Genomic DNA, 24,017 nt, shown 5'->3' with positions numbered 1-24,017 from the left:
CAGACCTAATTACCCGGTGCTGTATTCAGTGGAGCTTCACCAGTGGGGGACTTGGACTCCTGTGGGATCTGGTTAGGATCACAGTTCACTTTCAGTGTATACAGCAGAGTTAGAAAGTTCACAAAAGCAAATATCACTCACTATTCTTTTCCATTTAATGCTGACAGCTAAATGACTGCAGTCATATGAGGGGAATTTTTAATTCCAGTGGCCTCCTTGGTTTAGAGATATGAGTTCTTAAAGGCTTGAGTATGATGTGCACTGGACATTAAATGACAGAAATGAGTTGCACCAGTTCTCTTGTTTCACACAGGGAATCCACACTCGTGTTTTAATTGAAAAAAGGTTTGGACATTTATTAAAATGTACTTTTTATTTTTAGGTATTTCCCCATGGGAAACAAATACTGTTAAAAAAGTATCATGAACTATGACAATGCAATATATGGGATTGAAAACTTTGTTTTTAAGGGTTGCCAGATGTTCCCAGATCATATTTAAACTGTTCCAGGTAAAAACTGTTCCAGGTTAAAAACAACTGCAGTTCAACGACTTCTTGAACTGCTGTAGTTATATAAAAAATTGCAGTTCTTTTTGTCTTTTCAAGTTTATCATGAATTTATAACATTTATACAGCGAGTTTTGGCTAACAATAGGGTGCATACCAAAATAAAATGTAAAAAAAATCAAAGCATAGCTACAAAAGTATTTTTAATTTCAAAGTTGACTATTTAATCAACCTTGTAAATCTCCCCTCTAGGGTGCCTCGTCGAGCCTGGTGGTCAAATTTGCCGACACTGATAAGGAGAGAACCCTGCGCAGAATGCACCAGATGGCAGGCCAGCTCGGCATCTTCAGTCCTATGACCATCCAGTTTGGGGCCTATGGCGCCTACTCTCATGCTGTAAGTCTCAGCCCGGCGGGGGAGGAGACGGTGAGCTTTAAAAAAAGAAAACAAAAACTGTTGTGATTTGAGGTTTGAACTCACACTCTCTCCCACTAGGCATGTGGCACTCCCAGTGAATGGTTCCTTAAGTGATTTACACTATCAAATAGCTGTTAAGAATCCCAAATTAAAGTGGCTTAAGAAAAAATCCAGCGCTGCTTTTTATATTGTCTTTTTATCCCCTTGTTTGTCCAGGGAAGCTGTTAATCACATATGCCCAGCACTACACTGTTTTACTTGCATACATATTCATTTTTCATTCCTGCATTTTCTGACTCAGCCTGTGAATCTAGACTGCAAATGCGAGCTTGCCTGTTTAACATTTTCGTCTTCTTACACATTTCTTTTTACCCAGACAGAGGTGCACGTTATTACTAACATCCCACATCGATTCCCCCCACCCCACCCCTTTCTCTGTCAGCCCTTCCCACCCCCATTTCATATTCACACATGAAAGTCACAGCCTGAGTTAGGAGTCTGTGAGATTTTACACTCACACAGTAGCTAACAGCTCACCCTGACAGGTGAGAATCGCCCACTCACTATCTTTCCTCTAACTCTGCCACTGTTGTCCCTCTTTTCCTCTCACACACTTATACATATACAGTACATATACAAATACATATTCTCAAACTCATTTCACCACATACCCTTTTGTTTCTGTATAATAAGCACAAGGCCAATGCAGTTTTACAGGAGCTGGGAAGCAAAGCTGCAGGGCAACACAAACCACTCTGTTCAAGAACAAGGCATTGGCCAAGCAAACAGAGATGTGAGAGTAAACATGCTCTGATCCTGCGGCTATTTCACCCTACTTTCCTTTTCTGTCCTTCCTTCCATCCCTCCCACCATTCGCCCTCTCCCCACTGCTCTTTAATCCTACAGCAGATGATGCAACAGCAAGCAGCCCTGATGGCAGCAACACAAGGGTCCTACCTGAACCCTATGGCAGCCATCGCTGCCGCACAAATGCAGCAAATGGCAGCTTTCAATGTCAACGGCCTGGTGGCTACTCCCATGACACCTTCCTCAGGTATACATTAACACACACACTACTAGCTGGTAAGGGTGCAAGAGCAGAGGCATGTGCAAAAGCACACATATACAGCCATTCAGGACTTTTCTTTTCATTTTTCACTCCTGCCCTGGAACATTTTCATCATTAGCAAGAATTATAGAAGCAGTAGTAATATATTCATTCAAGGCCTTTCTAGTTTTGCCCTTGTTACATTTTTTAAGATATAGGTCCCATTTTCTGGGTTAAGGCAGACACTGTCATTGTTGAATTAAAGGAAGAAGAGCCTTGTACTGAGTGAGGCATGATGGGAGAAGATGTACAGCATTCCTTTACACTCATTGGCAGCCACATTATAGAGTCTCTTTCTCCTCTTCTCTCACATTATCTTTCATTTTCTTTCTGTCTGTCACTCCTTCCTTCTGTGTCTCTATGACAGTGTTTTCTGGGAACTCAGCCAATCTGATGACTTTGGATGCAGAGTCCTTGGCTTATACAATATAAGAGCAAAGATTTGTGTGAGATAATCCTGGACCCCAGTCTGAACTATCATTTTGGCCCTTGTCATGAGGAGCTTTGATGGCTCGACACTAAGTAGGCAGGCTGCCTGAAGACAGGGTCATTGCAAATGTATTAAATAAAGTGGCTTGACACTGTACCTGGCATTTGTAATCCACAAGGCCTACATATTCCAGGTAATGCCTATAAAACATAATCCTACATGACTTAAATGCCCTTCACCTAGATAAGAAAAATAATAAAAATCCATCAGCATAAAAATGCACCGACAAGGTGACAAACTTGGAATATCATCGCAAGGAGGAAAGTTGGTATGAAAAAAAAGACACAGGTCTCTACATCCAGTAGACTTGCAGGTTTATATGTATCTGGACAAAAACAGTTTTTGTCATTTTGCATCTGTACACAAATAAAAAAAAAAAACAAGATGTGAGTGAAATACAGAATTTCAGCTTTGATACAAATTTGAATTTGTATTAAAATATTGTTAAATGACTGTTTATGAATTACAGCCATTCTGTATACAAAGCCCCCCATTTCCAAAGGTTCAAATGTAAGTGGATAATTGACTAACAAGCAGTTTCGTGGCCAGGTGAGAATATTTCCTTGTTTTTCTATGAAAAATTACGCAGACGAAAGATCTGTGATTGAGTCCAAGTTTTAAAGTTGCTTTTGGCAACTGTTTACTAGAAATCCAAAAATAAGGTCCAAAGGGACATTGCAATCAAAGAAATACTCACTAATCTGAAAAACTCCCAAAACAAACTGATACAACAAAACTTTAGGAGTGGCCAAATCAACAGTCATTCCCAGAAGGATATGACTCTGTGCTGAACATTGTTTTTTCAGTGGCAAATGTTGCATTTTCTCCCACTGAAACACAAAGTCCACATAAACAGAAACAACTTTCTGGGATTTCCTTACCTGGATGATTGAGCGTGCATCTAGACTAAGTGCTTTTTTTTAATTGAAAACTGAATGTTCAGTCAAACCAAGCCAAACCTTCCTTGATAAAGGAAAACACTGACATCATCTTGTACAGTCAGGAACGCTCTTAAAGAAGGAGCCATATAATTAAGTCTACAATAAAGAGACACCTTTATCAAACACTGTTGACACTCATGAACAAAAAGACCAGATTTGACTTTGTCAGAAAACATTTAGAAGAGCCTACACAGCTCTGCAAAAAATCTTAGATTAACTAAGATTACCAGAATGATGGAAAGAGAAAAGTGCCAGGAAGTCATACTACATCATCTGTTGAGCATGGCGGAGTCAATGTTATGGTACTGACTGACACAAGCCTCATTGCTGCTGTTCAATAGGCTACTGAACAAATTTAAACTTTTTAAAATTATGCAAAATTGCAAAAGGCTTAGCCGTGTCTCTAATAAAACCTCTGTAACTTTGCTTTGCTTCACTTCAGCAGCATTAGGTAATGTTAATATGTTGATTACGTTTTGTTTTGTTTTTGATCTACTGGAGAATATTTTTAAGGTTATCTGCTATAAAATCCCAGGCCAGGAAAGTCGCCTTCATGCTTTTCTGTGTTTTCTCCTCGGCTACTTTGACACAAAGGTATCTGCTGTGATGCTTACACCTTTGATAAAGTCTCGCAAGTGTCAGCTTTCTTTTCATAGAAATAAAAATATGGAAATGTACTGATACGTGATTAGAATTATAATATTTCTGACTGTCTGAGGCAAAATTTACCCGATTCAAATCGAATCGGATTGAATCGATTCTAGAAATCAGTGACGATACCCAGCCCTAGTCAAAATGTACACATCTGTACCCATTCGATGCATGTTATATTGTAGTACAGGTGAGAACATGTATTTTTCACTACAAGAATATACTTTTCTTGGACCAAATTTTAAGCTTGTTGCCTACACCCTGCAGTTTTCATAATGACTCTGTATCTATTTGCAGGCACCAGCACACCCCCAGGCATCTCTGCCACAGCCGTGCCCAGCATAGCCACTCCTATTGGGGTCAATGGATTCAGTGCCCTCCCACCTCAAAGCAATGGGCAGCCCACATCCGAGCCCATTTACACCAATGGTATTCACCCTTACCCAGGTGAGAATATCTAGGTTTAGCTGAGTCTTGAGTCTGTTCTGGGCCTGGACACTGTTAGCTGTTAGCACTGACAGTGTGTTATTTTTTATTATGCTTCTGTTGTACATTCACCCAGCAACAGCTGAAAACAAATTTGCCTAAACATCTAAACAATGTTAACAATTACTGGTTGAAGATTGGTTGAAAAGTAAAAGGACACACCTCAGATAAAATTCAAACCAAGCACCTTCTGTGTGTGTATATGCATTTTTGAAATAAACAGAAATACCTCTTAAACAGATATCTATTAATAGATATATCCGCTTATATATACTCTTTTTAACCAGATGTTGTCTTCTTTAGCCTTGCCAATGTCCTGAAATTCTCTACCTTTCACTCATCAACCAAATTTTGTTATAAGTTTTGAGCATTCAATTTTGCTCAAAATTGTGATCAGCCACGATTTTGGAATTTTCTTAAAGTCCTTGGCCAGCTCACCAGATTTACCACAGAAAAAAATATTCATGTTGGTGCATACTAGAGCTACAATGCAAGTTGTCAGCTGTAACAACTTATATTAGTTCATGTAAAACTAAAACTTCAAAAGGCTCTTTTAAACTTCACTTTCTGATCATATTTTTTTCAACTGAATTGAAGCATTTAAGGCTTGAGGGTCAATCAACAGTATCTTTGACAGATTTCTGAGAAGCCATCCCAGTATCATGATGAATCCATCAGTTCATCCATCAGTCAATTATGGCTAATTTGATATGTCTCAGTCTGTTCTCAGCTTCTTAATGTTGCCTTGGACTGATTCCTGAAAAATTGACAGACATTCACTCTCCACTTTTGCATTATGCAAAGGCAGCTGCAATTGTAATGAACTACAAAGTGGTTTGTTTGGCATGTAGTTAATATTTGATGCAAACATCTGGGACGAACAGGCATTTTGAAGAACTGAAAGACATGACAACCCAAATTTCTCTCACTCCCTGTGTGATCTTACCCCCCGATGTTTCTCTGCAACTAACCACAATTTCTGTCGTGCTGTTTAACATTCTCTCTATTTCTCTTTGTCTGTGTCCGTCTTGACCGCCATCTATCCTCTCTTTGTCTCATTTACTTTAATTTTGCTCTTTGTTGTCTGTCTTTCTTTTCGTCTCTGTGCAGCACAGAGTCCAACAGTGACCGACCCTCTCCAACAGGCTTATGCTGGCGTCCAGCACTACGCAGGTGAGCTGTCTCTCCTACCTTCACTACTCCCTCACTTCCTCCATCTGTCCCTTTGCCTCTTCCCTCTCCCATTCGGTTTGTCACATCAGCAGGCACATGACAGGTAGCGATTGCCAGATGACTTGCCAGTTTCCTCTTGGATCAGGCTACATTACATTAGAACTGCAAAGAAGATTTTTAATTGACTTGATATACACCCACACAAAAACCCTAATTCTAAAAGTACACCAAGAGCTGAGATTTTTAACCTACCCTAAGCCTCCTGGATGAGAGATGACACAGACCTGTCGTGAGCACTGCTTTGTGCATGACATCAGCTCTCATTAACATGGTGTTAGTCTTACTCCCTTTCTTTATGCGTCTGCTTACTTGAACTTCCCCTTTTACCATTCTCTTTGTGAAGTGATCTGCCAGCCAAATGAGCCCAGGCTCCCAGTCATCATGCAATTTATTTATGCAATGTCTAGAGGACACAAATGAACAATGGAATAATGATTTGAGTTTTGTTGTGTCAAATATGAAAATGGAGATGTGAAAAACTCCACTCTGGTTCTCCCTTTGCAACAGCAGCCTACCCTGCCGCCTATGCGCCAATCAGCCAAGCGTTCCCCCAGCAACCAACCATCATTCCCCAGCAACAGAGGGAAGGTAAGAGCGAGCAAGCGCGCCCACCCAAGATAAAAGGTGATAATTGCCATGTTCCATTCTAATGTAGCTGCGCTGCTTTGAATTAGCGAGGGAGGGAAAAAGCTGGCTGGGGAAAATATGAGAAAAAGGCTCCCCATTTAAAGAGAAGAACATTAGCAGTGAGATGGAAAGTTACTCTGTCATTATTCAAAAACTGCACTAATTCAAACTCGCAGTGCTGGACTGCTTAATCAGTCCATTACAATGTGTTTAAGTGGTTATAAATATTCATCAGATTAATTAGCTGCATGCATAATCATTTATTACCATTCCTAGTGTAGTGTTCGTTCTTATGGCACAGCATCAGATATAATAAAGTATAGGATATACTGTGACGGTAAATCACTCTTTTTGGCACCATTTGTCAGTCTCAATTATTCATCTATATGATTATATGAGACAGCGTAGAGTGGTATGAATAATCAATATATGGACTTGAAACTGAGTGTTTCCAGCATTGCCTGGAGGAAAAGTTAGTTTATGTTCATATTTTGTCACTAGTGTGTGCGCATGACAGGGTCACTGTGGAGAACTGTACAAATGAAAATGAATGCAGGCATACTTATCCACACAAGTTGCATGCTGGCATAATTCCACAGTATAGAAGAAACATAGAATCGTTAAGGCAATTACTTAACATCTCCCAGTGATGCATTTGAACATTTTAATAATTAGCAAGAATCATAGAAGTCACATTAATGCAAATACAGACAGCCAGACTCATAGGCACACTATCACACAGCTCTTCTCGGTTTAGCCAGTGGCCTGTCTGAGTTCTGGTCTCCTGTGGGTTTTGGCTGGTGTCCCAGCCTGTCTCGGGCCACTGCCACAGTCTGCAGCCCTTCCATTTAACAAGATACATTTAAACCTGAATACACAGGCAGAGTCAAACTTCAGCTTCATCCTTCCACTGAAGGCTAGCAATTTGGATTCAGTCTAGCTGTGTGTGTGATATGTCAACAGTAATAGTCCTTCAAAATTCAAAATTATAATTTTATCCAGCAATATCAACACTAGCCTGTTAGGCACCACAGTATTGTATTTTATTTAATTCAGTATTGCAAAACACACTGACAGTAATATATGTTATGTCAATACACTGTTACACTGCTGTTAAATCAACCACAAGGATAAATAAAAATGCCTCAAATTTTAACCACAGTATACAACTAATTCTCTATTATGTCAAAACAAGAGATTTGTTGTTGTTGTTGTTGTTTTGTTTTATATTCCAGAGTTTGGTGCATCAATCTGACAAAATTAGAACGTTAAAGTGGTTTATTTTGTGGTATATGTTTCTCTAGAAATATCATTGATTTTCAGTATTACCAACATGATATCGATTAGTTCCACATACTTATCCAAACACCTGGTACCTACATAACACTTAATGCATCTTTAACTACCAATTGTGTGCAAAACATCAGTGTGAAATGACAACTAACTCCTATTGTTCAGCCTAAACAATAATGCTTTAAGTGACGTCAATTGAAGTCGTTCCTTATTTTACAACACTACTCCCCTGAACCTGAAGAGGGACAAGCAGAGTGACACCAGGGAGGTCTGGAGAGGCATGAGGAAAGTGACTGGTTACATGCCTAGCCATCAAACAGTAGATGGGAACATCAACATGTCCATGGCTCCATGTCCCAGTTGTTTTACCAATAGTTTCAAAATGAAAACACTGATGGCCAGTAACCCAGAAGCAACCACACCTCAAATTTATGGCCCTTGGAAGTCAGTGGCTACAGGTTATAGCATTTTATTTATATAGCATCATGAAGGCACTAGTTAGGTCTTTACTGGACACCCCCAACTTCTCCATCATATACCTAATCCACCATTCAAACACCTAGGTGATTGCCACACATTCTAATGTTACTCTGGTGTCTTGGATCGTGGAGTACTTTATTAGGCATCCTTGGAATGTGAACCTTTAGAAACTGTGTATGAGACAGTACTAAGGAGTATTAGATCACCACAGGAGACTGGCATGTTCCTTTTTATCATCATCTTATACTTTGGACATGAAGAACAACATAGACACCAAGGCACAGACACACCGCCACCTTTATCTGCTGTCACAGATACTTGCTCTCTATTTTAAAACACTCATTTTTCTTAAGCTAATAATCTGGCATGTTTTGTTACCCACTGATCTAGCCGAAATATTACCAACTGAAGTCCCATAGCTCTCTCTATGAAGTGAATGTGAAGTTTGCGCTTCCTATATCCCTCTCTATATACCTACTTTGCCACCTTCAGACAACTTGGCTGTTTTTCTGTTGCCAGGTAGAGGTACTTCAATTGTTCTGGGTAAAATAAATGTGCTATCACCTTCCTGTTTTGTGCACAGTTAACCTTTACTTTCAGAGGAGATTTTGTACCTAGTGCTAGAAAGAATGGCAGAGTAAGAGCCAGGCTCGTATGAAACAAGTGTAAATCCTGATGGTGCCATTATTCTCTAGTCGGTGTATTGTGCAATTAATCTTCACTTCGTAGTGCTAAAGCATAAAAAAAGGCCTTAATGTTTAAGTGTATTCTTTATAACATAAAGATTCATTAGTTACATGCTCATGCAGTAGCATACTGAAGTTGATTATAACAAAAACAACGGGGGATTATATTTGTAAGGCAAATGTGAAAAAAGTCCTCATGCACTAGTATTTTATTCTTTCAAACAAAAAGCTTTTCAAGCAAGCAAGAATTTAATGTGAACATTATGTGAAGCACCTAAATCTGTACAGAGAGAACTGAGATACAGTGTATAACTGCTTAAAAAAATTCTCACTCTGTCAACCAATATGTGTGTGTGTGTTCTCTATCTCAACGAGGCATAGTAGCACTGCAGCCAGCCACCACTGCAGCCCTCTTATCAGCCTTCTCACCAGACCAAGTCTCATCTCGTCATGCTATCACCCTGAGCAATGAGACAGGGAAGAAACCTAGCCAGGCAGCCAGCTGCAAGCTTACTGTCCCCGAGTCCATCACATTTCTCTTTCTTTCTATGTGTCCATGGCTCCCTCTCTCACTCTCTTTCCAGTTCATTCCTTCCTTTATCCAGATTGGCCTGTACAATATGTGGCAGCTGGTTGGATGAGTGTGAAGGATGGAGAGAGATTGGAACACAGTCCTACTGTCACACAGTAATTGGGGCAAAAACTTGGCTTATGTCTTAATGTGTGCTCTGTCTCTTCTCTGTTTTTCTGTGTCTCAGTGCTTCACTTTTCCCAGTATAGCTGTCTAAGTCTTTTACTTTAATTCAACTTCTTTTGGGGTTATGTTGTTAAATCTGGCTATTTTCTTTTCTTTTCATTCTCCGATTTTTGCTTCTACCTGTCTGTGTGTTGCTATTTTCAGCACATGTACTCACACAAAAGTCAAATTTAACCGTTATAATCTGATTCAGTGAAGTGTCCCCTCTTTATGCAGTTATTGTATGAAATGGGGCTCTTAGAAAGATTCAAATGGAAACCACAAAAACAACCTGAACATACAGTTTGACCTTATAACACTAGAAAAAATGGGATTAGGCTTTGTGTACGCCGCAAATGCCACAATAACCAGGTTTAACAAAGCCAATATTTGTGCCACCGATAAAATAAACAGAGTGAAGTGATTCCAAGGTTCCTGCATTACTGGATTATTGTCAAGACTGCCTTATAGTTATTTTTTTCCACCCATGTTATTATGGTCAGTCTTTCTCTCACCGGGCACATTACACTCCCACATAACCCTTCTGTTGTCTTTCTCTCATCACCAGGGCCAGAAGGTTGCAACCTGTTTATTTATCACCTGCCCCAGGAGTTTGGAGACGCTGAGCTCATGCAAATGTTCCTACCTTTTGGCAACGTCATCTCCGCCAAAGTGTTTGTGGACCGAGCGACTAATCAGAGCAAATGTTTCGGTGAGTCAAAAATCACTTATGAAGAGAAGGGAAAAAGAATTCCAATGATCCAATGAAATGAATGTTGCAAGGTGGCTGTGTTTGGTAATATTCTCATTTCTCTTGTTGCTTCCCTGCAATTAGTGTTTGCTTTTGCTTTTATTCCCACTGTCTGAACTAATCAAGCTGCAATTAACATTTTAAAGTGTCGTTACATGCCACTGCACAGGGGAGCAGAGAGGGAGATCAAGGAACAGTGCTCCCTGAGTCTACCACACAGACATAAAAAGATAGTGGTCTTAGTAATAGAAAAGCCAAAAGCTCACTAGAATTGGTGAGCTAGCCACTGACCCAAGTGTCTCTCCACAGCTGGCATTTCATTCACACATGTATCCATCACACTGTTGATCACAACATTACGTGTCATCAGTGATGGGAATAACAGCGTTACAAGCTCCCGCGGACGGCAATCACTTTCTGGCAAACGATGACTTTTTGGCACAACACCTGGAGCTAAGGGGGGAAAACAATGGCATGAGTGCTGCTGTTTGGCTGAGGAAGAATATAGTAGTCGTGGTAAGCCAATCACATGACCACTTCAAGATGACAAAGCAATAAAGTGATATATACCAGTTTTTAAATTGTGCTAAGAGGGCAACTAAAACCAGAGTCATGATAAAAAATAAATAAGCGGTGTTTTTTTTCTGAATACTTTCGTCACGTTTACTGTCTAAGGATAGAGCTAGCAAGCACTCTCTGCTTATGACCAAAAAACTAAAATAAAAAACAGCCCGTTCGTGTTGGTGGAAAAATGCACCATTTCAACCAATCAAAAAATGATACGGCAACAGGACATTTGGTTGTTTAGGAAGAGGGGGAAGTTTTAGGAGTGATGGCGAGAGAGAGAGAGAGAGAGAAAGAGAGAGAAAGAAAGACAACAGAGAGAGAGAGAGCGAGTTTTAAGATGTGAGAGATTTGTGACGTTTAGCGTGTTTGGAATGTGTAGTTAATGTGTTGTCTTGTGTAGTTAGTGTGTAGTGTTGTGGATAGTTTTGTGTTGTGTGTCAGAACAATGAGGCGACCACTGTCTCCAGGTAGAAACAGGAGTGATACACCTGCTGCTGTCAGACCTGCAGGCTGTGCAGGTCAGGCTATGATGTTCTCCTTTATAGTGGACAGATATTTTTGGAGTGGCACAAATAATTTGTGTGGCATCTTATTTAATGCAGAACATGTGATTGTTGCGTAAATAGTTTGAAATGGTTATTTAAAAAGGGGTAAAAGGTAAATGGCTGCAAATAACTGTATTGTTTGCAAAACTTGTGCATATTATTTTAAAATTGTCAATTTATATTTGCATTTCAAGTTATGAAATATGATTCATTAAACATGTTTGTGGTTGTTACAGTAAAATTTTAACTTTTTCTACACTGATTTTATGTTTTAGATCAATTGTGTTAATACAGTATGTAAAAATGAAAACATAGCTGTAAATTCAGACACATGAGGTTGTGCTGATGATACCAAACAAGGCAAAGTAAATCGTTTTTAAAGGTGAAATGTAGAGGAAACATCAAAAGTAGTTAAAAAATGGCCAATTATACCCTGGACCCCAGAGGGTTAAACTGTTTTTTTTTTTTTTTAAGTAACGCAATGGTTACTTTTCAAGTAACTAATTACTTTTAGAATCTTGTAACTCAGTTACTAACTCAGTTACTTTTTTGAAGAAATAACTAGTAACTATAATTAATTACTTTTTCAAAGTAACTTGCCCAACATTGCTCATCACCCTCTCTATCACACCATTACTGAGACAATTAGTATCTATTTCCCCTTTCTACAATTACAAGCCTCCTTTACCCAAGAGAAAAGCATTTTCCCAGACTCCCACAATCCTCCAGCTGGGCAACCCAGCAGCATCATGCCACCCCTCGCTTGCCTCTCTCGCCTCCCACACAGCAAACCAGTTCATCAGGGTGGAGGCGGTGCAGGTGGAATCCATGGGCTTAAAGAGATAATAATAGACTGGTGTGGGCCTTGCTGTTGATTCAGTTGGACAGCAGCACTCAGGAGACAGGGAAAGAGAGAGAGAGAAAGAGAGCAAGAGAGAGAGAGAGAGAGAGAGAGATTTCCAGCATTGGCTTTCTTTCAGTTTCACTTCACCATGGCATGTCTGTGAGGCTTCCTCCTCTTTCCTCTCTTCTCTCATCTCTCCCTCTTTGTTAGACTAGCTCCCTGTGTGTCTTCTCCTATAAACATATGCCTCTCACTATCACTATCTGTCAGTCAACAAGGGAGAAGGACAAAGGGGCGGCAACTTCATCAGCCTCCCCAGCTTCTTTTTCATAGCAAGTAATTAAGATTTTAGCTGAAAAATATCAATTCAACCCATGATTCTTTTGTGGCTTTTTAAAAAAAGTAATTTCTCCCTCCTTTTTATAGCAGGAGCCCCAAGGCTCTTTTGTAGGACATTAACAAATTAGGCAGAAGATGCTGTGCATTAGGGGAGATACGTTATTATGCATCTAAGAACTTGGAACACTTAATCTTAAAAATGTGTGAGTTTAGTCTTGATAGTGTGGTTAATGATTGGAAATGTGTAAATACATTATATGTGCATCTACACACTGTACACAGCTGTATCACAGTGAATAGATTGATTGTCTGATAAAGTCTATTGAATGAAGAAGAAAATATACTTAGCTATCTAATTATGCAAAGCACAATTACAGTGGCTACCAAATAAGAAGCGCTCATCTAAACTAGGTGACCTTACTGTTAATTAAACAGAAAATGTTCAAAGCACTGTGGTGTGTATTCAAATTTTGGCAGGCTAATTATTTATATATGTAACATTTAAATAAAGCAGTCTGTAAGATGACATTTAGTTAGCCAAGATTTTTTCCTGGTTTTTTTTTTCTCTCCAAGTGCTCGTCAGGGCAGAAGGCTACTTGTAAGCAAATGAACAGAAATACCATATGTATGCATGTGTTACCTTATTTTTTTGTTTTGGCATATTGTGAGAAGATAATCACAGATCGTCCTCTTACCCAAGTGTTTACAGAGAAGCTTGAGAATTTGAATGTGATAAAAAAGGAGGTCACTGGAGGCACACTCAAAGAATATGCTTACTTCTAAAGGATGTAACCTGGAACAGTATACTCGTAAGGGATTTATAACTGTAAATTTAGTCTATTTAGTTTAGTGCATTTATTTGCAGTATGAAAAAATGGATATCAATGTGCGATGTGGTGTGATATTAAACACTTGTGCAGGTGAGATGGAATATTTCACCTCAAAACAATTAAAACAATAAGATGACAAGAAATCGCAACAGATGCATGCTACAGTTGCATGTGCAGTCTTTTGTAATATACTTTGGTATAATTGTTAACTATAAAATACATAATTTTACCAAGCTTTTTTTAAATCATTAATGAATTATTGAGTCTCAGAAATTAATAAAACATATATTAAGGGTAATCTGTAAACTCCATATATATCCACTGATGAAGAGCTATATTATTATTATGGTTATTATTATGTTTGGTTTTAACCCTGGGCTCTGATACAAAATTAGTCTTAATCCTCTGCATTCAGTCACTCGCTGTTGACTTTTAAAAAGTGATCAAAGCTTACCTTGTTAAGTGGAATTAGGCGGAATTAGCTTAAAAATACATTTCAAAAGGTCTTCTCAGAATGGCGTAACACATACGCACAGGAAGCACGTTAAATACGGTGCAAAAATGAAAACAAGGAGATGCAGCTAACCTACAGAACACCGGAAACATCTTACCCTTTCTACATGTTTGTTTTTTGCCATTTTATTTTGCCTTTTAATACCTCTTTTCTATTTTTAAATCAAGACGAGTTGCCTCTGCATGTTTGTTGTTTGCTTCGAAAGTGCACATATAGTACATTTACATCCATAAACAGCTATGTTATATGTTCAATAAAAGGACATATAGATAGTTTGTCAGTACCTAAGAACATAAACTAATCATCACAGCAAATAAGCAAATAAACTAATTTACCAAAAAATCATTACTGCATACTGCACGCCACAACTGTGTGTGAGTCTACTGGTCATCTCAGTATTTTGGGTGGGTGGGGGGTAGGGGGGGAATGTAAGACTTCACTCCTGCAGTAATCTAATCTGTTCAACCTGGCACCTCGACTTAGATTTTCCCTGTTGCTCCTCAATGTGTGTTTTTATTAGAAATGTATAACATTACAAAGCTTGCAGCATTCTGCTGATATGGATGGTTGTGGGAAGAACTGTACTTCAAGCGGTAGAAGTGTTTGGGGTTTGAGTTGTACTGCAACACACACTCCATGCCACATCACAGGAATGAAACATCAACCTCAAGAAAACAGTTTAAATCAGGAGCACACTCAAATATTGTTTATCCTTGTTTATTTTATGTGCCTGAATTCAAGAGTTTGCAGGGTAGTCTTTGTCCTTTTATACTTTACTTTGACCCCTAGAATCCTATCACCTATTTGGCATGTGGATGTAAATGTGAGGTATGGAGATTCATTAAAGCCAGGGATAGTGTAGGCATGGATGTGTTTGTAGGATTGGGAGGGGGATCACTACCAACTGACAGGCCCTTCCCTGCTCAGTTTGTTTAAAGGGTTTGTAAAAGCAGCAGCCTTATCTCACCCGTACTGACAAAAGCCTGCCCTCTCCCCCCAAATTAAATTGGACCCATAGCAGTGTGATCAAATCAGTTGGCAGGCGGAAAATTCCGGCCGTCAATCACATAGGTGTCTGATAAGACCAGGCAAGGAGTCCCAGTGTGGAAAGCTGTGGGCTCATTCCGCCTCGACACCCAGGTGATAACTCAGAGCAGCAGGCACCTCTGTCCTATACACCTTGCTCCTAGCATCTCGTCACGTCCCCGATGCCCTTTGCTCCTTACTTAGATGCAGTCACATACATGAAAATATGTATACACATGCACACACACACACACACACCACTGGTGTAGTTGTATGGCTCAACACACAGTTTACTTTTACAGGCGCAACATTTGCGTTACACATAATAGAAGACTCCTTTTCTCTCTTTCATATCTCTGAACACCTTTTTTTTCTTTTTTGTTCTCTGTTCAAGTTGAACACCCAGTTTCTAATGGTACTCCTTTGCTTTTTTTATATCTGTGTTATTACGTTATTAGCCTTTCTGGTATTTTGTTTAATCTTCTTTTTTAATTCGGAGATTTTCAATTAATCGCCTGAAAAGCGAAAACAAAGACCTATTGTTTTGCCATTGTTGGGAGTTAAAAAGGGTATTTTTTCCTTCTCTTGCTTCTTTCATCTCACCTGTCTTCCTCTTTGTTCCTTAACCGATCCCTTTCTCTTTTTCATGTCTCTCTCATATTCCCTATTCTTCTTTCTTCCTTCCTTCTTTTTTCATTTTCCCATTTTCTGCCCCCATCTCTCTCCTGTTCTGTGTACTTGTCCCAGGCTTTGTGAGTTTTGATAACCCATCCAGTGCTCAAGCCGCTATCCAGGCCATGAATGGCTTTCAGATAGGCATGAAGAGGCTGAAGGTGCAGCTAAAGCGGCCAAAAGATGCCAACCGACCTTACTGACTCGTCTGCTATTCATACCCAGGTACAGTAACACCCATGCTATAATGTCCCATGCCATTCAAAAGCGTTTTACTTCACTTGAAAAAGGTATGGATGCGCCTTGAGGTAACTCCTGTTGTGATTTGGCGCTATACAAAATTGAATTGAATTTACAATATTATCAGTGCAGTACATAGGACACAATACAGAAGACTAGAATGTTTGTGAACTTACTCCTGCAAATCTCATTGTAACTTCTAATGAAAATGTTGATTGCTCCTAAAATTCAAACTTATTATCTGAGCAACTATAAAGTAATACTGTATACTTTCAATGCAGAAATGCAGAAATGAATTAAAAAATTGTATAAATAAAGAACTGCGAATGTAATGAAATGAGCTACACAATAACATTTCCCAAGCTCGCTTTTGTGAATTTCTCTGCTCATTTCAAATATTAAAAAATGTGAAAGTGTGGGCTGCTTTTTACAGGGGGGTTATTGTACTGAGATTAGCAAAAAGAAAATAAACTCTCAACCTTCCGTTATTCCACCAAATAAAAATCCCATCATTGAATAAAATACTGAAATTTACAGAGTCATCTATATGCCAGACAAATTAGTCCACAAAATGTGTCAACTACTTACAGTCAGAAAAACATAGTTCTATAATCAAGATAATCAAGAAGTGTCAATGTTTCTAGATTTTACAGGACCTTTTCACAAAAACCTCTGGTGATTTCTGCCAGGTTTCCCTGCTGCACAGATTTGTTTTATGTCTACTTCTGGGAGTCTAGTCTAGCCTAGCCTAACTTGGACCTGCAGGATGCTTTAGGGCAAATAAATGACATCATCAATACCTAGCTGTGCATAATTACCTGTCTACTGGATACTCCACTGGAAATCGATACAAGTTGTTTAGCAACAAATTTCCAAAAGCAATAATTTATCTCCTCAAATAGCGTTAGACTTATGTCAGCTATTTGGCAATATACAAGCTGATCCTTTATCGAAGAAAAAAAAATTATACAGTCAATTCAGACATCTAATGAGTATTAAGAGTAAGTGCAGCATGTTTAAATGTTTGTGCTCTATATTTATCAGTATTTGTCAGTCCCATTGTGGCATTCTGCATTTGGTGCACTAGAATGCAACACTGTGTTCAGTGTTAAAGGATACAGAAAACTGGCCTTTCTATATATCCATAGATATCAGTGATTCATGCCATCAGCATGTATGGGACAACCATAATGTAAAAGCCTTTGTTCACTCAAAGACTTGTACTTATAAACAATTATTAATCTAAGATATCGTTTTTGTTTTTTAGCTTAATCCTGCTCTATTGTAACTATTTAGTTGTAACCAAGGGTTATAGAGATGTTTTATGAAGTGAAAATAGTGTTGTATATTTTATTATGAAATTAACATACATGGAAATGTCATTTTTAATGCTTCCACAACAACACGGATGCATAGTTGCATGCATAGTAACACTGTTATGACATTCTTTTACATAGTCCCCCAATTTCAAAGGCTCAAAAGACAGCTGATTGACAAACACTTGGCCAGATGAGGCCTATTCTCCTGCTATTGCATAAAAAATTAAGTATTTGTGTAGTTGATTATAAGTGCCGAACTTCCACTTGGTAACTTGAACTCCCAATAAAAGGTCTAGAGCGTCATTGTCACTGGAAGTGAAAGAGGCCATTGAAATTATTAAAGGCCTGGCAGAGCATCTCAAGGAAGGAAACACAGAATTTGATAATGTCCAAGTTTTATCCAAGTCATCCAAGTATTACAAACAATACTTTTATTAAAGTATATGTTAGTTTGTTTTGAAAACACACCTCATTTTTTGATTTTAGGTCCACTGTGTTTGTGTATAGAGGCAAAATGTAAAAAAAAAAAATTGTGCCACTGTCTTCACACTTAGTGTATCTGCCGCAAGAAATCTTCTGTCAACAGCTCCCTATTAGGTACCTTAAAATGTGAGAGCTTCAATAAAAATCAATAAAAATACAGATTGCTTAAGGTAGCAACATGCCTCAATAGAATAATTCTCCATTGTAACATATAGGGATGCATCGATCTGATATTTAAATTGGGTACTGGGCCAATCCTGACTGAAAGTCTGGATCAGGTATTAGTCACAACAAGCAGATCTGTGAGGCTCATCTATTCAGTTCAGTCCTCTATTAGCCTGTGTTCATTATTCCCCTTTTCAGCAGAATGGCAATAGTTACAAACATAGGAGGTTATATAACATTGAGGAACCTAACAACCAAAGGTTTGAAGTTTGAAGGTTGGCTTTTACTTCAATGTAAACTGTAGTCAAATGTGTTTACATGACTGCCAATCCTTAATAAGAATGCTTTAAGCTTTTCAGTCTCTCTCTGTCTTGTTATATTTGATTTTACACTTATTGGAAAGCTTTTATTGCATTTACAGAGGTGTAATGTACTGTCCTGAGATTAGGAGAAACTAGCGTGCAACAGTCTAATAACTCTTGCTGAAACTAGACTAGTGCAAATTAATCCATGGTCATAAAGTCAGTAAAATGACATACATTTATTTGTTACATTTTAATTAAAAGAAAATTAGGTGGAATAAAGTTCTTTATTTTAGATAGGACTGCTGTATTGGGTGATACCTATTGTACCTGGAAAAAGTTAGATTAGTGCATCTAGTCTCAAATAATTATCTAATACAAACTACAGTTGTCAGTGAAAAGACAATATAAATACATCGTAAACCAATTGCCTGGAAACTTTTGTATTACAATTACACAGGCACATATTCTATTCTGGTATTCTATTCTATTCTACTAAAAAGCATTCATAGAAGGTGGTATCCTATACTGATACAGCTCCCTTTATCAGTTCTCTGATATAATTTGAATAGAGCTATCCTCGCTAATTAAGAAGATACCATAAGAAGAGAAAAGGAGTGAGTGAATTTGATTTAGGAGCAAATGGAAAATACAACAGCACTGAATGACATGACAGTCATTGAAATATTTTCAGAATGGCTCCAAGCAAACACGTTTCCCATAATGACATTATGTCACTTAATCAGTATGTGTGCGTACTTGTTTTTTCAATGTATCCCTCTGTCATTGTGCCATCTTTGTGTTTTGCTTATGTAATTACACCACTTTGGTTGTTTTAAACTAATAGACAGACCAATAATAAGCATTGAAATATTAAGGAAATAAATGCATTAACTTTTTGAAGTCAATTTGAGCAATTAGGTTAATAGATTCCTAAAAATCATGGCCGATAAAAACAAAGTGTATATTTTCTAGGTATGTTCTTTTAAATTATTGCACAAGCATTTATTTATAGCAGGAGAGAGTACATTGGCTTGTTGGGCTTAAAGTAAATAAAGTTCAACTGTTTAATTTTCTAAATTCCAACCCTAATGCGTTATTATGATGAAAAACTTTGATGAAACTTGAATGATGATTTTCTGTGTGTGCATGTGTGTGTTCCTTATAGGTAAAAACTTCAATATGTAGATAACTTCAGAAGGCCTTTTTTCTGTAACACTGAAAATTTTTGCTTTGAAGTTGAATTAAAAACACTATCAGACAGCATTCTCCTTTTCTGGTCTCAGGAGCCCTGCTACTCTGAAATTGCGTTCTGTGTCTTAAAGATAAACTTAATGCAAAAAACCTGAAGCACTCACTGTACCCTCATAGCAAACAATGCAAGGCAAATCCAATTACTGTAGACAGGACAAGTTTCTGAAATATGCATTTTTGCCGTAAGGGTTATCTTTGCGAATATAAAAACATCAATTCAAACCTTTAACCTGCAGATGTTGTCAACCCAATAATATTTCACCACCACACTAAAGTACACAGAGGCTTTTTTCTGTGCTGCACTGAAGATTATTTGCTCTGTTATTTCTGTTTTACTTGTCTTTTTTTTTTTCAGTTTTATGGTAATAACTATAATGACCTCATTTGATTTGTCAGGCAGAATAAGTGAGTATGGAACAAATAGATGGGGTGCTTTGAATTCTGACTTGAGGAAAAGAAAATCCCATTGTTTCTTTCCTTCTTTTGCACCCTTACCAACCTGGCAACCTGACAAGGCCAATCACAGTGTGAGGTGGCCTTTCTCCGCTATAGCCACACACCCCCACACCTGTCATGGGGCCAAGTTCCCTCAGCTGTAAGTTGAACCCATGGTGTCATTTTCTTTTGGATGACGTCATGTGGTGGGCCTGTGACTGCGTTGCATGACGTGGCGTTGATTGATATCTCTAAACTCTCTCTTTATATTCTGCCCTACTTTTATATATATTTATATATACTGTATATTGTATATTGGCAGTTTGTGGAGTGCAGTAATCGATGCCTTTCATGGCTGGTACCTGTAACTGACGTGCTGACTTGTTGGTTGATTATAATTGGAAGTGGCCTTTAACCCTTTGTGCTATTGTAATGTGTGCCCTTGTGATGTTTTACTTTCTCTTGTGGGGTTCATGTGTATGGATGTACTGTATTTTCGATTTCTCTATCTCTTCACATTCACATCACGAAGCGTTTTTTCTTCCAGAAAACTTTTATTCTTTAAGTCTACTTATTTTCAAAAAGGACCTATTTCTCTCTCTGTTCGACAGCTGTTTAGTTGAGAGATGGCCAAGATGACCCTATGTTTGTGAAGCCAATTAAATCTCTAACGTTCACACAGAGAGCACAGGCAAATGTTGACAGTCTACTTCCATCTGCACAGGGAGTACTTCAGCAAGATTGTTTTGTTTGCCTAACACGAGAATCACTTCCCATTTATTTATTTATGAGGGTGCAAACCAATTACACAGTGATAGAAAAGCTGCTGGCGGCACTACAGACCCGCGTACCCAAAATCCGTCCACCATACACCATACTGTACAGAGAGGTGTAAGTAGGGTACAAAAGATAGAATGAAATACAAATACCTGGATTGATTATTTGTGGCTGCCTGTTGCTTGTTATATTTTTAGTGTGATTCTAGCTCCGCATAATTTAGGTATTCGGTTTTGCTGCTTGTATGTAGTACAATTTTTGCTCTGTGTACAAAAAAGCAGCATACAAATTAATAGTGAAAAGGTCCTTTCTTTGCAAGTGAGTTTGTTTCCAACCCTCAAGGCCAAGACTGATAAGCGTTAGTAGTTTTCATTGAGCACATTCTACCCTATTATTTCAGAAGCCCTGCAGGCGACTCTCCCAACCTTAGTCTATCCAGTGAACTCAGGGGGTGTCTAGCCAGGCACGCCAGGGGGCATAAGGTTTTTCTGGCATCAGCTATGCCTCCTAACTGCCAGGTGTCATTTATGGAGCCATCCAAGTAGGTGGTGGTGTGCGGAGGCATAATATTAGGACTAAAAGCTTGTGAAGGGAAAAGAAAGAAAGGAATTCTTTGTTACTGGACAAAGTTACTGCATGAAACAGTTGTGATGTTTTCAAAGAAGCTGTTTACTTGGGGAAAAAATGATCAATTTGAAAGCCACTGTGTGTTTCTACTCAGCTACATGTATAGGGAGAATTGCGAATGGCTTATAAAATAGGGCATCTGTAATTGGGACTGTTAGTGCTTTATGTTGCTAATGGCCGGGCTCGCTTTGGCACACATAAGAAATAAGTTTGAATCGCTGCTCCCCCATCTAAAAAGCAGATCTATTATGAAATGGTAACAAGCTCATTTACAGGAATGGAAAGGTAGAACAAAGAGCGTCTGGGCGCATGTTCTCGTCACAAAGTCAGACCCTTTCATGTTCACTCTCAGAGAGTGATTTGCTGTGATTTCATAGCCTTTCTTCACCCACATCATAGCTCACAACATATTAGGGATGATAGGCTGTAAACTAGATCTTTTATCAACCCAAAGCTCGACAGCACAGACACATTTAGTAACAGTGCAGCATATCAATCCAGCACAAAGGCAAGGGAGTTGTTTTTCATGCTATCCTAATTAGAGGTTAGTTCTTGAAATATGTATCTTTTTCATAATGGACAACTGTCAGTTATTACGTGATTCTAATTATTGCAATATTAGAACTTGCACACACACTTGTCTCGTTTTCTTTATGTTTCCTTCTTGTTCCTTTGTAGCCTGTTTGTAATGAATTAACAAAAAGATGAATGGCAGCAACATCTCGGGCAACTTTTTTTTTCCAATCAGGGAGATGCAGTCAGTTTAAATTAGGCCTTCGTTGGATTAGTGCTGTCACAGTGTAGATGTCTGTTCCATATGGTTAAAACACAAATTTCCCACCCCACCTCTAGCCCACTTATTTCTGGTTGTGATTGACACGCTCCTCTTTTTTTTTCCTCTTCCCCGTCTGTTTCTCATGCTGTTGGCTGTGCCTGTCAGTCTGTGTGATAACCAGGAGCCAGCAACCCTGAGCATGTTTGCCACAGCCCCACTGAATCCACTCTCCTTATTCTCTCCTGTCTTTTTCTCTTCCTTTCTCTCTTTCTCTGTGTCACAGGATGAAGGGCCACAACACCTTATTTCCACAAGTGCAGTAAAAGTACAAAGACTTCTTGCTCTGCTACATATCATGAAGGAAGGGTGGTCCCTTGATCCTCCTGGAAAGCCGCTGAAAGATTGGGTGACTGAGAGAAGGATCCCAGAGTTGTCGGGTTTTTTTGTTTGTTTATTTATTTTCGTTTTTCTTCGCAAATGCCTCTTTTTTTCCTCTTTTGCTTTGGCGTCTGTGGAAGAAGATCTTTTGCAGAGACCAACTTTTTGCTGCTGTTTTTTAGACATGATGGAAAAAAAAAACCTTTATAGACTCATTATGCTCAAAGCATGCATACTGACACAGGATATAGATAAACACAGAAAACAAATCAAACATACACATTTCAAAAATGCTACACTTACAAGAAAAAAAAAGGAAAAAAAAAACTTTGTACATGTATAAATAAGTGCAAATGCCAACACAAGAACTGAAGCAAACTCATGCGTGTGCGCACACACACACACACAAAACATACAAACACACACACCAGCCTGCTGCCATTTTGGTTTTTGTGCCTACACAGGTGTTGTGCTCTGTGACAGGGCAAGCTCTGGATCGAAGAAGAAAACAAGAAGAAAAGGAGAAAAGTGGAGAATCCAGGATAATTTACATGCATCATTCCTTAGGAAATAGGGACCAAAGGACTAAACGCTTTTTAAAAGAATATAAATATATAAATATATAAATATATATTTAAAAACTCATACCTTGTAGCTGCAAGTATTACAATTTACTCGTAGTAAAAAAACAAAAAAACAAAAACATTAAATCAATATCCAGTGGCCTACTGTAAGTATGAATAAAAGAACATGGAAATAATGTATAAAAAAAGACATGGAAACGTAGTATAGGGGCTGATCTTTTGCTCTGGATGCTGATTTAGCACCAGGTTGTAGAGTAGTAGAGTAGACTAGAAAAAAAAAAGTGTAGATTTGCTAACTTTTGCTGTTGTTTAAAAAAATACTTGAAGTTGTAATGAAAATGGGGCAAAAGAGGGGTGGGATGGTGTGGGGGGAAGCATTCATCTGCCCCTAAACGCAACAACTCTCTTTCTCTTGGATGTTAACGTATCAGCCACTGGATATCGCGCTCATCATTATGTACAAGTCACCGCACTCTCTGACAGATATGGAGATGATCTTCTGGAAGAAAACAAAAGAATAAGAAGAAAAAAAAGACTGACTTTACTGATGTCTGTGCTGGACGGGGTGCAGATGTTTAAGGCTTCACTGGCCTTTGTGTTCAAGCGACAATCCACTGTAAAGACCAAGTAAAATGGACATGGGGTGTCTTTTTTTTTGTTGTTGGCCTTTTTGTATTGCTACATGAAGTGTGAAATATGAAGCCACAAACTTCTAAAAGGAGATGATTAAAAGTGAGATGGACAAATGGATGGTCATGACCGAAAGAGTAAAGAGGGAAGGAGAAAAAAGTGATAGCTATTGTAACTGCCAGCAGAATGTATTTGGTTTAGTAATGAATTGGCTCTTGTGGTATCAGCATTCTCTCAAAAAAACAAAGTATGCCCATCATAAGCAGCCACAAATTTGAATGACATGTCAAGGATATGTGTGTGTC

At 38.5% G+C, this 24,017-nt stretch overlaps 1 protein-coding gene across 7 annotated transcripts in view; it reads left to right on the top strand.

Annotated features, from left to right (window-relative positions):
• celf6 (CUGBP Elav-like family member 6) overlaps positions 1-23,735 on the top strand; it is a 153,475-nt gene extending 129,740 nt beyond the window's left edge. For 3 of the 7 annotated variants that reach the window (XM_085429230.1, XM_085429068.1, XM_085429048.1), the window contains 8 exons: positions 760-933; positions 1,831-1,978; positions 4,412-4,561; positions 5,711-5,773; positions 6,341-6,421; positions 10,224-10,367; positions 15,819-15,968; positions 22,404-23,735. In XM_085429230.1, coding sequence (XP_085285356.1) covers positions 760-933; positions 1,831-1,978; positions 4,412-4,561; positions 5,711-5,773; positions 6,341-6,421; positions 10,224-10,367; positions 15,819-15,946 — 888 coding nt within the window. In that variant the 3' untranslated portion in view covers positions 15,947-15,968; positions 22,404-23,735. The remainder of the gene's footprint in view (positions 1-759; positions 934-1,830; positions 1,979-4,411; positions 4,562-5,710; positions 5,774-6,340; positions 6,422-10,223; positions 10,368-15,818; positions 15,969-22,403) is intronic. The other 4 variants (XM_085429082.1, XM_085429057.1, XM_085429074.1 and 1 more) reach the window with 4 other exon arrangements.
• The last annotated feature ends 282 nt before the right edge of the window (positions 23,736-24,017 follow it).

This window comes from Rhamphochromis longiceps, linkage group LG1 (genome assembly GCF_057381845.1).
Source record: "Rhamphochromis longiceps isolate RC_006_pf linkage group LG1, R_longiceps_female_GT1.1, whole genome shotgun sequence".
NCBI classification, from domain to species: Eukaryota; Metazoa; Chordata; class Actinopteri; order Cichliformes; family Cichlidae; genus Rhamphochromis; species Rhamphochromis longiceps.
The sequence above is the reverse complement of the archived record's forward strand: the minus strand, read 5'-3'. Positions and strand labels throughout refer to the sequence as shown.